The 13855-nt window shown below is 41.3% G+C and overlaps 1 protein-coding gene across 2 annotated transcripts; it reads right to left on the bottom strand.

Annotated features, from left to right (window-relative positions):
• Positions 1-1812: 1812 nt before the first annotated feature.
• On the bottom strand, positions 1813-12922 carry Ostgamma (oligosaccharide transferase gamma subunit). Of its 2 annotated transcripts, none has more exons than XM_065430854.2 (11): positions 12702-12922; positions 11917-12089; positions 11728-11845; positions 11344-11426; positions 11134-11191; positions 10781-10921; positions 9558-9641; positions 9359-9422; positions 8042-8116; positions 7098-7188; positions 1813-1953 (listed from the first exon to the last, which is right to left on the bottom strand). In XM_065430854.2, exons 1-11 carry the CDS (start codon positions 12789-12791, stop codon positions 1941-1943), a joined length of 990 nt encoding a protein of 329 aa, XP_065286926.1. In that variant the 5' UTR covers positions 12792-12922; the 3' UTR covers positions 1813-1940. The 2 variants fall into 2 exon arrangements, with proteins under 2 accessions (XP_065286926.1, XP_065286925.1); XM_065430853.2 differs by lacking the exon at positions 1813-1953 and adding an exon at positions 5237-5479.
• Between the last annotated feature and the right edge of the window lie 933 nt (positions 12923-13855).

The raw sequence follows: 13855 nt of genomic DNA, 5'->3' as shown, positions 1-13855 counted from the left end.
ATGCACAGATATTTGGCCTACAAGGCTGCATTTCTAAATCTTATATGCTAATACATGACTGCATATGCTCTGAAGCGCCCAGAGTTTGCGAACAAACTGCTTAGTTGTTCATTATCCCATTGTGCAATAAAGCTGCTTTATAATGTGCACTCTAATGACAAACTTTCTAATGTTGTGAATAGTACCAGGATGTGGAAATGTACGTTATTCGCAAACTATTAAGAAAATCTTATATTTGCTTCTGGCGCTATTAAATTTATACTCGACATTGTCTCTAAAACTGCTATTTGCACAACCCTACTTGCTACGCATATCAGATATAGCGAAGGTATTCTCCAGTTAGGTGCGACTTTGTTGTGGTGACATTTGACTACTGTTCTAAATGCTAGACTCTGTCCAGGACTGTGCTGGAGCAGCAAGTTAATGCATTCCTGCTTTAGGGCGAGCTAGTTACAACTATGTTCAAGCATGCTTGTTGTGTCCTCACTTTGGCAGAACCTAGACAGCTTCAAAATTGGCTAAAGATGTTATCCTTGTGAATTTGTAACAAGTCCTAGTATAAAAAGTACTCCCTCTGCTTCTTAGCCTGCCTGTTGCAATACTATGATTGTCTTGCAGTTCCAGCACACCGAGCTGACAGGCGGTTGTAGCTGCTTATAGGTCAGCCTTCATGTGAGGCACAGTAGTGAGCCATGCTCCTTGCTTGCAATTGTTCCTTGTGCTAAAGCTGTGTTCTTGCTGCAAGGGCACACCTATCTGGAACTTGTTCCACGTATACAATCATCTTGCCTCTGAAGCCAGCTGCAGTGTGGTGGGGCATACAGCAAGAGACTGATGGCTTGTCTAGTGGGTTTTGTATAGTCTTGAGTAAATATTTCTGGCTACACATTTAAAGTGTGTGTCAGCACCATACATTCAATGCATCTCTGCATACATGGCTTTATAGTGGCTTTATAACGAAGCTCTATACATAAATAAACTATCAAATTGAGACTGCACACACTTTCAGCATACAAAATCAACATGTCGAAAGGCTATGTGACAGCAGCATTCTTCTGCAATGTTCAGCTAAAGCCACAGGCTTAGCTGAACATCCAAAGACTGGTTCACTGGCTCCATGCTGTTTTATTAGAGCGGGAGTGGAAGCTACTACTGGTTTGAGCCAACCAAAAGTGCAAACATGTAAATTCACATGTCCCTGCACAGCGCATTTCTCTCTCTATTGGGGCTTCGTCTGGTCTATCGGCAAGAAAATATAGTGTTGGCGGGCAAAATGCTGACTGACCAGACGAAGCCCCAATGCAGAGAGATGTTCAGCTAAGCATGTGGCTTTAGCTATAGTTCACTGCTAAAATTACTAGGTTACTAAATTAGATTACTAGGTTACTAAATTAAATTATGAAATTACGCTTTAGTTTCCTACTAAAATTACCAGAGGGAACTCGAACTGTGATCATTCAATGACTGGTAGTGCATTGATTTGTCTGACTTTCATGCTTGTGGCTTCTTTATTAGACTTCATCTACCTTTATTTGGCTAAATTTCAAAGCACTGATTTTTCTAAATGCATGAAGGCAATAATACTTCATGCATGCATAATTGTTGCAAATTATGAGGTTTTATTGAACATAATTTGTTTGCAGTCACAAAGTGGTTTGAAGCCACGAAACCAATTTAGGCAGCCAGCATTCCTGCGCTTGCTGAATCAACATGCTTGCAAGCCCCAAAGATGCTACCACCAAATTTTGCTTGTAAGTTTTATAGAAATCTCTTGTGAATAGGTGACCCGATTCATGGTGACTCTACAGCCAGTAGTGTATAGTTCTTGTTTATTGACAACACACAGCAAAAAAGGTGAAAACAGGTCAGCAGGAGGACTTCCAATTATGTTGAAGGTTGCAGCCGTTGGACCGGCCCTGGCTGGTGTAACGGGCACTCTTCTAGTCGTCATCGCTGAAATGTAAGAACTCAATTCCAGAATGTGACGAAGGTGTGCAGCTTGCTTGTGTGAGTAGCTGCTGTCGGCAGCCTCATTACATGAGAACAAACGGGACACTAAAGGTAAATGAACTACATTGGCAAGTTGACACCTGTGTTTGCAAGCATGTGACCTCTGCTTAAAGAGGAGGCCTGGTTTATCATACAATGAGGCTGGTGATGCAGCCACTCCAGAAGTCATAAAGCTATTCCTTGAAACATAGCATCGACAGTCACAACTAGTTTGTAGTTTCAAAACCCCCAACTACAAATAAGGACTTCGTTTGCCAACCCTTTTTGTAAAATTTTCATGCATGTAAAGAATCTAAAATCGATTAAAGCAGACCAACTGGAGAGCATGTCGCATAGATGTGGTATTGACGCTGGTGCATTTTATAGAGGCAGTAAAAAATTTATTGACTGCACTGGGCTTTAGATGCACCGTCAAACACTGCCAACTCTATACCTCATGTATTATGCCTGCCCAATGAAAAATGAGGTGGCCAATCTATACATTCAGGGAGGCTCAAGTAGAAATATGAGCCGCAGTGTACCGTCTACGTGCCAAAAAACCAGAATGCCGCTGCTTTAAAAAACCCAAACTGCTTCTATACCAGTCCGCCTTCACTCTATCTAAATGGTGGCGCTCTTTGGCCTTGGATGCCCTTGCGCCAATAAACTTTAATCATCATCTATCTAAATGTAAAAAAAAACCAGAAGCTCTGCCACTATTCTCAAAACCCCAAACTGCCTCTATACCAGTTAACCTTTGCCAGTAGCCCAAGTCAAAAGAAAAACTGCAACACCTATTGCTTATTTGTTAAACCATTAATATAAAAAAAAAATCTATCAGTTACGTTTTGATTTTTCGTGTCCGACAACCTTTTCACACTGTAAATACATTGTGAAAGTTTTATGAAGGGTGCTGTATTCTTTTAAACGCTATGGTAGTGTACTTCATAAAGTACGCCGGGCCTTTATGGGAGCAAAACTTAAGTCACGAAATGTATATGCTATATCTTCCAAATACGAAAAGGCTTGCAGCGAAGAGTCTCAACGAAATTTTGCACAAGCCCGCTAACCTGGTAGCAAAATGAGCACTTTCATGGGAATTATTTTGTTATGGACGTGTTTTTACTTATCAAGTGTGTAACATGACTTAATCAAGTAACAAGGAAGGGCTTTGCTGTTGCTTTCAGAGGCGCACGCAACGCAAATATATAATTGATGCAGATCTAGATGCAACAATTGGCAATGAATACAGGCATTCAAAACTAAAGAATTGATCGTTTGATTCAGTGGTAATTGAAACATTCCAAGAGACTGGCAACATCTCCTCCAATGACAGTCGGTGTTTGCATTACAATCACGTATGATTGCCAAGTGTCATTTTCGTTAGAATTTTCTGTCATTTCAAGAGGTGGAGTCTACGTCTGGTTCACCAATCTGGGTTGCCCTACTTTTATTGCATAACTCATCTTGATTTACATAAGAATATACATAGTCTTTGTTCTTGATTGTTCCCTCCCACTCATTTTCCAATTTGTAATAAAGTATGCTTGAATCATCTTTCTTTTTAAATATTCTTCATGATATCTAAATGGTTTCTACTTATCTAAATCTACTCTAACACTGCTCGCTATTTTATTAACTGAGAAGACAAGAGCATCGTCACCTTTGTCGGTAGCAAGAAAGGAACCAGGAGGAATAATGGCAATGTTGATGCAATTTGAAATACATTTCTTTCCTGCAATAGTCCCTGAAGTTTTTGTAGCCAGCAACAAATATTTTGACGGAATGCAAGTAAACCATCTTCTGTGCTTCGAGATCGAGCACACCCCTCTAGCATACACATAGGCCCAGTGCAATTTAAATGAATACACCTGCACTCATTTTCTTGCGACGGAATAAATATGTATTGTATATGAAACATCATGCATTCATCATTTACATCCTTCTTTTCTAAAACTTACCCAGAAACTTCAGCTTCAAGAAGCATATATGCTTCACAAAAAAATAAAGAAGCTGCATGTAGAGCAGCATCTGCAATGTTCAACACTTTTCCAAGCTTGGCGATGAATATATCAAACGCACTATGCTACATTTACATTACAGCAATGCCTGTTTATCTGATTCTGAAGTATAATCAATAAGTTCAGTCAGACTTAAGCAATTTCAGTCAGCAATATTTTCTGTAGTAAAGGCCAACTGTAAAAGAAGTCTGTAGATAAAGAGGTGTCGGTGCAAAATTTCATGTTTTAAATATGAGTGGCAGTGTTGTGAAAAGCTAGAAAAAAATTGCAGTTTTTGATACAGAAACTGGAAAAAAAAAAAAAACGCTACCACCATTTGCCGAAAGTGATCCATGACCTCCGAGATAAGCCCTGACCACACGTACGCTTGCTATTTGATAGTGCTATAAAATGTGCAATCTGGATCTTGCTTGATACTATCCGTGGGACAAGTTGGTAGTAAGGCCAGACTAGAGCGCACGCTTACTCCAGCAGTTGCACATAGATGCATCTGCATGCATGTGCTGCATGGCGTAGATACCGCAGCCGCCACAGGGTGCCACAACTAGCCCGCTTGCCATCCACACACTTGGACAACCGCATTCTCCGACTGCTCTCTGTGGGTGACGTAGCTTGAGGGGCATAACTAAGCAGGCTAGTCCGAGCACCTAGCACCCACAACTGCCAGCAACATGTTAAAATATCTCAGAGGCGTTGTGTTGAGATTTGTGTCATAGCGACAACCACCAGGTGCGTGCACCTGGTGGTTGTTGTCTGCTTTGTCTTCTGCTTATCGTCTGCTTAGGTGCTGTTTAAAGGCTGCTAACAAGAACATTACACAATTACTAGCCCTGGAGCTTAGCCAAGAGTGGTTCAGTGGTATACACTACCCTTCGTAACAAATTTAGTCCGAGAGTGAAATACCATTGCAGTTGCCCACACTAAAACAGTTGTGTAAATAAATGTATAGCAACAACCATGTGGGCTCTGGAGGAGTTTAAGGGGCATTTTAAGACTCCCAATTTAAGAGTCTTGACAGTGTACCACTCTAGAGGTTACCATGTGATCCAAGGTATTATACCAGTGTACCGTACCACACATGACGTTTATAAATGGAAGTGTATGTAACAGTATCTTTTAACGGAAATGCCAGCATGTGCAAAGTTCTTGCTCAAGACAGACGAGAAAAGCTGCAGAAAAACTACCAACAGCTCCAACTTCAATATGACCACAAGATTGCCACAGGGTCACATCCGCACCATTTTATTGAGAAAAAAAAAAAAACCTAAAAACACCATCCAGCACACGACATCCTTTATAGCTGAAACGAAATGTGAATAACTTGGAAGTACTTATGTACAAGAGAGCTCGAACAATGGTGAGCCGAGGTGCAGAGTGAACACAATCCATCTGATGCAGCTCGAAAACTTGAAGGGATGTGTTGAGACGACCTACTACAGCCTTGGAACTGTGCTCACTTGAAGAGGAAACTGAAAGGAAGAACAGCAAAAAACGGGGGCGATGGGGCAGGCTGGTAACACCTATTGAACAGTACGGCAGTGGTCAAGTCTGGTTTTACTGGAAGCAACGGCAGTGGAGAGGAGAAGTTGAAAGCGTAAGCACAGGAAGGGAGCCTGCTGGAGTTGGTGCACATGCCAGAGTGACAACAGGTGGAAGGAAAGGACAATTTGTGCAACAGCAACTCGTGAGGAAAGGCAAAGGTCGGAGATGGGACACGAAGCGAGCAAGAAGCATGCAGAAGCAGACAACCACTGCTGTGAAGGATGGGAAGTGCCATGCACAAGAGGAGGTGCTAGAGAAAGTACCGTACCACAGGTGTGGGGACCAGAGGTAGCTGGCATGCAATACTGAAGCACACACAAAAATGCAGCCTACAGAACAAATTCAGCCATGCAAGTGCCGCTACTTGCTAGAGAACAATCGTACTGCACAAAAAAACAATAAATGACACTATTTAGCCATATCTAGCCCTTGCACCAAAAGAAACGTCGCATCATCAAAAACTAGTAAGGCTGCTGAGGCTCGTTTTGTCCATAAAAAGCACTGCAATGTCATTTGCTATGCAATACCTTCATTTTGTGTTTAGTTCTCCACTCACATGTGGAACCAGCCCCATGTTATTTCTGTACGCCATGCACCACTTCACTAAACAAGTGAAACGGTACAAAAGCTGGAACTGCATGTTCAATTAAAAATATGTCTCTGCCCCACTCTGCCACCAATTTCAGTGAACTGCTGTAACTTTAGAGCCTTTGTGAAATATATTTACTTGAAATACTTAACTGCAAATGCAACTCTTAATGAAATACCTGCTCTACAGTTGTAGAGCTGTGCGCACTGGAACGGAGACAAAAGCTTAGCAGCATGCACTGTGCAGTGGTTTAGTAACATAGCCAGGGATCCCTGGTTCCCGACTTTTTTCGTTTTCTCTTATTGACTAAAATAGTGTCCTCAGCTAAATGCACCATTCCCCGATTATTATTTTGTTTTGCTGCACTCGTAGAAAGCTGTTCACACTCGCTTCCTACAAGAGTGAATTGTGCAAGTTATGTTGCAGAAGTATTTGCGTGCTTTTAACACAATGCCAACGAAAAGAGCATTGCAAGCCTTTTTCAAAATGTGGTACTGTATTACAACAAGCAGCAGCAGGGTACCTTTAGTTGCTTTGACTTCTGCAGTGCTGCACAGAATTAACTACATGCACGAGCCTATAGTGGCAAGTGGAGACTAACTCTCGTAGTCTTATGCCAGCTGCTTAAGCCTTGACGTAAAGGCTGCAAGTGTGTAAATAACAAAAAGAGGGAGTATTGTACTGCTTGCATTTACTTAGTGAAACATACTTTGCCCAGCTCATGGTCAAACAATCGAGGCACATGCTTATTATGAAGGTTGTGAAAGATATGAAGGATGGTACTAGTATTATGAAAATGCAATGAGTAATAATAATACTTTTTCTGCTTGCTAGGTTGTGTTTTACAATGCTACCATCAATGTACAGGTCCTCCCAGTGTTGACTTGCTTTCCTAAGTACTTGGCAACACACTCGAACCAGTTCAATTTTTCAAATGCCGGCTGAGGTGATCTCACCTGTAAGGATAGCCATGAGCTTTGGACCGGAAGATTGAGAGCAGAAAGCTGAAGAAGACTGCAACCAGCAGGAGCCCAACAATGGCCATGACTGCAAACGGTAAAGGTGCCAAAGGCTGAGCACATGTCCTAGCTGTCCCGATCATAGAATCATAGCTGGCAGTTACATACTATCTAACTACAATTTAGAATAATACTGGTGTCACATGGGGCACTTTTGATTGCAATTGAGCCCAATTATGATCGAGTTTCTCTATCACAATTGGCTCCTTTGCACAGGCTTGGGAAGAGACCCAATTGCCATTGAGAAATTCGATCCAGATTGTGTATGGCCGCAATCGAAAGTAGCCCATGTGACACCAATACTACGATCGCCTTATCATCACACAAAGGAAGTGCAACCAAAGGTAAATGTGAACAACTTTTACCATAGAAAAGTCCTCAATTAATGTAAACAGAAAATGCCTGGCAACACATAACTAGGCTACATGTATCTTTAATAAGGGTTATCCACAGCTTTCTGTGGTCCAATAAAAACTTTGCACAAGAACCTATTTGCAATTTCAACACTGTATGTGTCCCTCCTTATTGATCAAGCTTTTTGCACTAGTTTTTGCACAAGTCAACATTATTGCACAATTCCAGTAAAGGTACAGACGAACTAAAGGACGTTTATGGCAGCCTTCGAAATACTCTTAATACTGGCAATGCTCCATCAAAAACAGTGAGGCATGCTGTAGTTCTGTTAGGCACTTTGAAATGATAGAAACAGAAAATGTTACATCATAACATTACTCCAGAAATGCGAGCACAAGTAGCTCATGGCCAAAAAACACAGCTCCAAACTCGAATGCATAAGGAAACGATAACGAAGTTGTACATATGTCTGGAAATGCCAATATATCACCAAAAAATTAAATGCAGCTTTTCCCCAGATCACTTACTTTTGCGCTTCTTGGGATCTCCTTTTGACTCTGCAGCGTCATTCATGAGAATCATGCCAAACACGATGGCAGCATCTGGTGCAGTTGTTAAGGCGAGTTCAACAAAGTTCTAACTTAGTCTCAGTGAAATCTATTTGAGCTTACCACAATGAGCGACAAATTTTAACTGGAAGACTGAGGTATTTGTACAGGTGCAGCAATATACTCACTCCAATTTCTAATGCCCTTCGCTTTACTCGTTGAAACTGCCCCTTCACACTTGCTATGAAGAAAAGAATCTAAGCAGAGCTGTGAAACAAAGAAAATGTGGCGACCAAAGGTAACTGTTCTGCTGTTCTCATTTTGGAATTTAATCGAATGGCACACACTTATGACATCTCAGAGTACTTCTCTAATACATGTGTAGGGAAGGAGCTCCAAAATGCATCAATGGAAAGCTGTCTGAGTGTCAGAAGTGGTGACTAATGAGGTCTACTTCACTGTGATTATAAAGTGTTATGAGCCAGCATACCAGGCCATGTTGCAAGGAATTAGTATTAGAACCTAAGAAATCAGGAATGAATGAGGACAGTTGCATTGTCAAACAGTAACGATTTCTGCCAGGTATTAGTCCTGTCACCCTTGTTTGCCTTAATAGACACATTGTGAAAGCTGCAATAGAAATTTGAAGACAAATGCATGTTGGCTGTAGCAAAACTAAAAATTCCACGCTTGCCCTCCTTCCACCACAATAATACCGCCTCCCTTTTAAAGGTAGCATACACATAGTAACTTCATGCGTAGCAAGCAACAGCTTGTAAGCTGGAGATAGATTACTCTCAATGCTCGAACAAAAAAATTGTGTCGCATATTAGAAAGACACAGCCACGCTTAACGTAATTAAATGTAACAATGCATCGCATACCTTTACATAGGCAAAGTGGCATGCTTCTGCGACCAACAGCCATAGCGCATAGCTTGCGGTCGCAACCAAAACAGAGAATTCCGCATACCAGAAGTACAGAGGTGCACAAATAATATGCGACTTGACATAACTTTACGTCCACAAGTTGCAATTGTAATACATGAGGTAGTTATTCTGTAGAAAGCGTCGCAGATCAAAAGCAATTGCGGTGCTATACTCACGGAGCCGTACTAGTTGCATAACTTCTGCAATGTTGTCCGATAAGTATGAAACAAAGTACCTAAATACTTTACGTTAAAATTGCAATGAAATGTAGAAAGGAGGTACAATAATCAAACCCTAGCACCAATTTCTTCCAAGGATTATATGGCAATAAAGAGAATTTAAAGTGATGCTGTTTGACAAAAGGATACTCAGGAAGATGACAATGTAGGTCTCCACAATGAGCTGGCCACCACTGCTGCTGTGAATGTAGGCCTACAGAAAGCAATTGTGTCAACATCGCTTAGCTCTTCACCAAGCATCAGCAATACAGTCAACAAAAAAGATTATAAGAATAGCATCAGCTTTTTGAACGCTCGACCGATGTTAACAGAAAACGTGATGACTCACCACACCGCGCTGTGTTTTGTGCATAAACGGAGGTCCACGGATGTGGTTCCACATTTGCCCAGATGTCATAGCAAAGACAATGCACTGCAAAGAGCACCATTTACGCCACACGATTAGGATATAAATCCACACCTGCTTACCTTCCATCAGCAAAAAAATAAAAATAAAATAAAAAATAATAATAATAGTAATGTTCGATGGTTCAACTTGTGCTTCAGTGAGTGTGCATTTGTTTTGATTCATACAACATTTTGCAAATATTTTTTTTTTTCAAACACATGATGTATGATGATAAAAAATTAGTGTAAGCAGAGAAAATGTGGCCAGTAAGAAGACTTACAGGCAGGTATATTATCTCAAACCTAGGAGCAATAAACAGTAATGTCACTGAACCAATTACAGCTGTTAACGAAAGATGCCGAAGTGCGCATCCAGAATCCTGACCTTATGACTGCCTCCTGATAAGCATTCTCTTTTTTTACATGGAAGCGCAGAATTCACAAGTGTGCAACATTTCCTAACAGAGTTGACTGGGAGATGCCTCACAGAGCGTCTAGTTACAGCGTTACAGAGCTCTTCAAGCCAAGTTACCATGCCTTCAGAAAGTTTCATATTCTTTACATGAAGGGGCAATTCGTTTTTTGTCTAAAAAAACATGCTATATTCAGTTTGTTAGCAATAATAGTTTATCAAAGTGCCATGCAAGGCAGCTTCCCTCATGCCTGCTCCCAGAAAGAAAGTAGTTATACATATGCAAAAAGCACCTACACTTTCTCATCTCCGAACATGATACACAATGCATCATAAAATTACCTAGTTCTAATTTCTTCACAGGAGAGTTTAAACTTCAGCAGAACTACTTCAGTGATCAAGAGGTCGCAGAGGCCATCTTTGAGCAGTTAGGTGCAGACAATGTTAGTTCTCTTGTCAGACGATTTGCTCAACAGAATTGTAGCATGAAGGATTAGAGTAGCTTTTCCTCTTTTTTTTTTTGTAATTTAAAACAAAGTGATAGTGTCTACAACACTGAGCTCAGCATGACACTTGGATTTCACAGGGCGCCATAAATTTCTAATACTCGTAACAGCTCAGTGCACATGGCAGGCCCTAGAAGCCTTCAAATAATGCCTGTGATTGTCTAATTGGCTACAGCTTTCATCTTAATTTTGTATGACGTAAGAGTGCCTCTTGAAGGAAGTTCTCGAGTCCAAAGTGTCACGCACCAAAGCTGCAATGCCCCAGGAAGTCTTGTTGTAGAGAAAGTCAAGGTTGTTTCGTCGCATGTAAAGCAGAGCTCCGATAAGAGCCACCAAGATGACAAGTGCAATGGTGCCTGAGTAGTTTGGTGGCCTGAACACACGGATCTGCAGTAAAAATAAATCAACATAAATGCAACATTTAAGCTTTGATCGAACTGATAATGGGTCAGTTACCACATTATAAAGAAAGCAATTGTCAAAGTACATTGGCAGCTTTACATAGCTTGAGTAATAATTAAAGGCAGATCATTAAAAAGGCTCCAACCAGGTAAACAAGCTGCCAACTTTTAATAACTACGTAGGCACTTAAACCTTACGTGAACATCTGTGCGTTCAGCAATCCACCTAGCCAGTCCTTCAGCTCCAAATCCTAGCCTAAGGAAAAAGAAGATGAATTCATTTTAAGAATCTGTTTTCAGGAAACTGTCTGCTTTCGAAATTTGTGCATAGTGCGAATTGTGCAGGTCTTTCCAGCTCAAGCATCCGAAATAGTGTTTGTGTCTCGCAAAATTTCAAAGGAAACATGCCTTTGAATATCATGGTGGTCAGCCCTCTTCATTTTGCCTTTCTCTGGAAAATGTAGGAACACCGGTGCCGAGTTTTGCTGGAGCTGAAATCAGAACATACAACAGCACGATTAGCAAATCAAATTTCTATGCTTGCACAACTTGGCCATAAATAGCTATGATTAATGGAGCTATATGAAGGGCCAATAACAGGCCTTGCAGTAAGGTATTTAAAAGCTACACAAGCATTAAAATTGGAATCCATGCAGGCAATGAAGTCATACGTGGCGATCGCAAAACTAATATGTGCAGCTAAGTCATCTTGAAAGGGGGAAAAAAATGCAGCAACCATTATGTTCAATTCAAGAAGACTGTGATTCGCAAGACTCATAAATAGCAACCTACCATGTTAAACACGTCTGACCCTTCGTCGAAGTCAACGAGGCCAAAGAAAATGCGATTGCTGTAGGCTGAAGAGTAGCGCCATGAGTTTGCCAAAATCTGGAACTCTTCATTTGCTTGCCTGCGAACAAATTAATTAGTGATAAAAAACGCTGAAATGCTTACTGGGCCGCTCGGCACAGCGGGTCTCACCTGCAAATGGAGCACTGCCGCTGGGGTGACAATGCAGTCAGCATCACGATGAAAGAGTAATTTCTTGGTGCCGTCTTGATGAAGTGCCTGAACTTTTCCCCATTCAGTCGGATTACTGGTCGTTTTAGGCTAAGTTCTGTCAACTGCTGAACTCGTTCACCCAGCGTTTGTGCCTACGAGGACGAAATTCTCATAGTTGACATGTTCTATCAGTTACCGTCGTTTTGTATTTCAACTGCGACATCCTTGCACTAATTATGCCGCAGCAAGCACAGTGAAGTTGACGAAATACACAAAAGAAGCACCACCTCCGGGATGTACCGCATATAAAGACGAGCAGCTTAAGTTTACCTCTTTTCTGAACCTAAAGTGGGCTCTGTTCTATTAGAGAAAAAAACAAAAAACAAACAATCGGTGTTTTACTGGATGTATGTTATGCAGCAGATTACAAAACAACTTTCCAAATGATACCGAAACTTGCGCAGGTGCAGGAAGCTCACCATAATATAACAGATAAGTGGTTAACAAAACCGCCAAATGGTGCGTTGGCATAAACGCAACGGCAAATATAAGGGATTCTCAGCAAGCATGCGTGTCGGATTAAATGCATAATTAGATGCACAAATTATATCGCGCTTGCTTGGTGTTGTCGGATCACGAATGTAAACTCGTGATCACGGTAACGTAAAACAACTTCCGTACATACTGCATGTGTTTATTGCATGTGTCGAGATGCGATACGTGGCAACCGGCATTAGCGCAAATAGATGCAGAGGGCTACTCACATCTTTTCTTCGGTAATTGCCAAAACTGGACTCGATACTAAGTAGTGCGACTAACACGAACAGAAACAAGTTAACACAGGACTTTAACATCCTGCTATATTGTGTGTAGGTGGCTCGGAAATTGTACTCGTCGGTGTCGAACGCCTCCGCGCGAAAGCGAAAGGATTTTAGAAGGTATGTTTAACATGTGGCTGGCTTTCGTCAACCAGTCATCGGACGGCTCATGTGTAGCCACGTAAACGTCCTCATCATACCATACAAAATAAAAGGTCACCTAAATGTTACATGAATAATTAGTAATAACGACATATTTTCTAAATTTAAATCTTGACACGTCCATTTTCAACTTAAATCATCAATTTTAGTTTCTATATATTTTACTTCTCATGTCACGCTGGGTTTGCAAGGTGTGCACGCTTGTTTTGCGTAACAAAGTCTCGGAAGCTATGTATAAGTGTTTCTTTGTTCTGTTTTAAATTTCTAGGTGGCGCAGCAGTACTGACATGGCTTTTGGTTGTTTCGATTTTGGGCACGGACACAATCATATTGTTAGTTTACGCGTGTTAGCTTGGTATGCATTAGACATTGAGCCACACATTTAGTAAAATGATCGTGTCTTTTTGTTATTATTCACACCTGAAAGAAGTACATGTGCCATGCACATCGCCTCCACATGATAGCTTCTTCTGCTAAAGTAACACCGATCTCGAAGGCTATGCTTTTGCGTACTGTAGGCGCCAAAAACGATGTCATGGTCGCCATATTTTGAGAAATGCTGTTGATTGCGGAGGCTGGCAGGCCGACACCAAAAGTTTGCTTCCTTTGGTAGTTATTTTATCCCCAAACACGATAATTATCATCATTCTTCTTGGGTGCCCTTTCTTTGTTTAACGCTGCGCACCTACCCGGCACTTTCAGGTCGCATCAGGACACACCGTCCTTGACAAGGAAGTAACTAGCGCATAGTGCTTAAAAGAGAGAGAGAGAGAGAGAGAGAGAGAGAGAGAAATCCACGCAAAGCCTCAAATGGTGTCAAACTCTGCAGTTTTACGTGCCACAACCACAATCTGATTATAAGGCATGCCGTAAAGGGGGACTTCTAGTAATTTTGACCACCTGGGGTCCTTTAACTTGCACGTAAATCTACAACGAAC

Source organism: Dermacentor albipictus, chromosome 4, assembly GCF_038994185.2.
Source record: "Dermacentor albipictus isolate Rhodes 1998 colony chromosome 4, USDA_Dalb.pri_finalv2, whole genome shotgun sequence".
Taxonomy (NCBI): Eukaryota; Metazoa; Arthropoda; class Arachnida; order Ixodida; family Ixodidae; genus Dermacentor; species Dermacentor albipictus.
The sequence above is the reverse complement of the archived record's forward strand: the minus strand, read 5'-3'. Positions and strand labels throughout refer to the sequence as shown.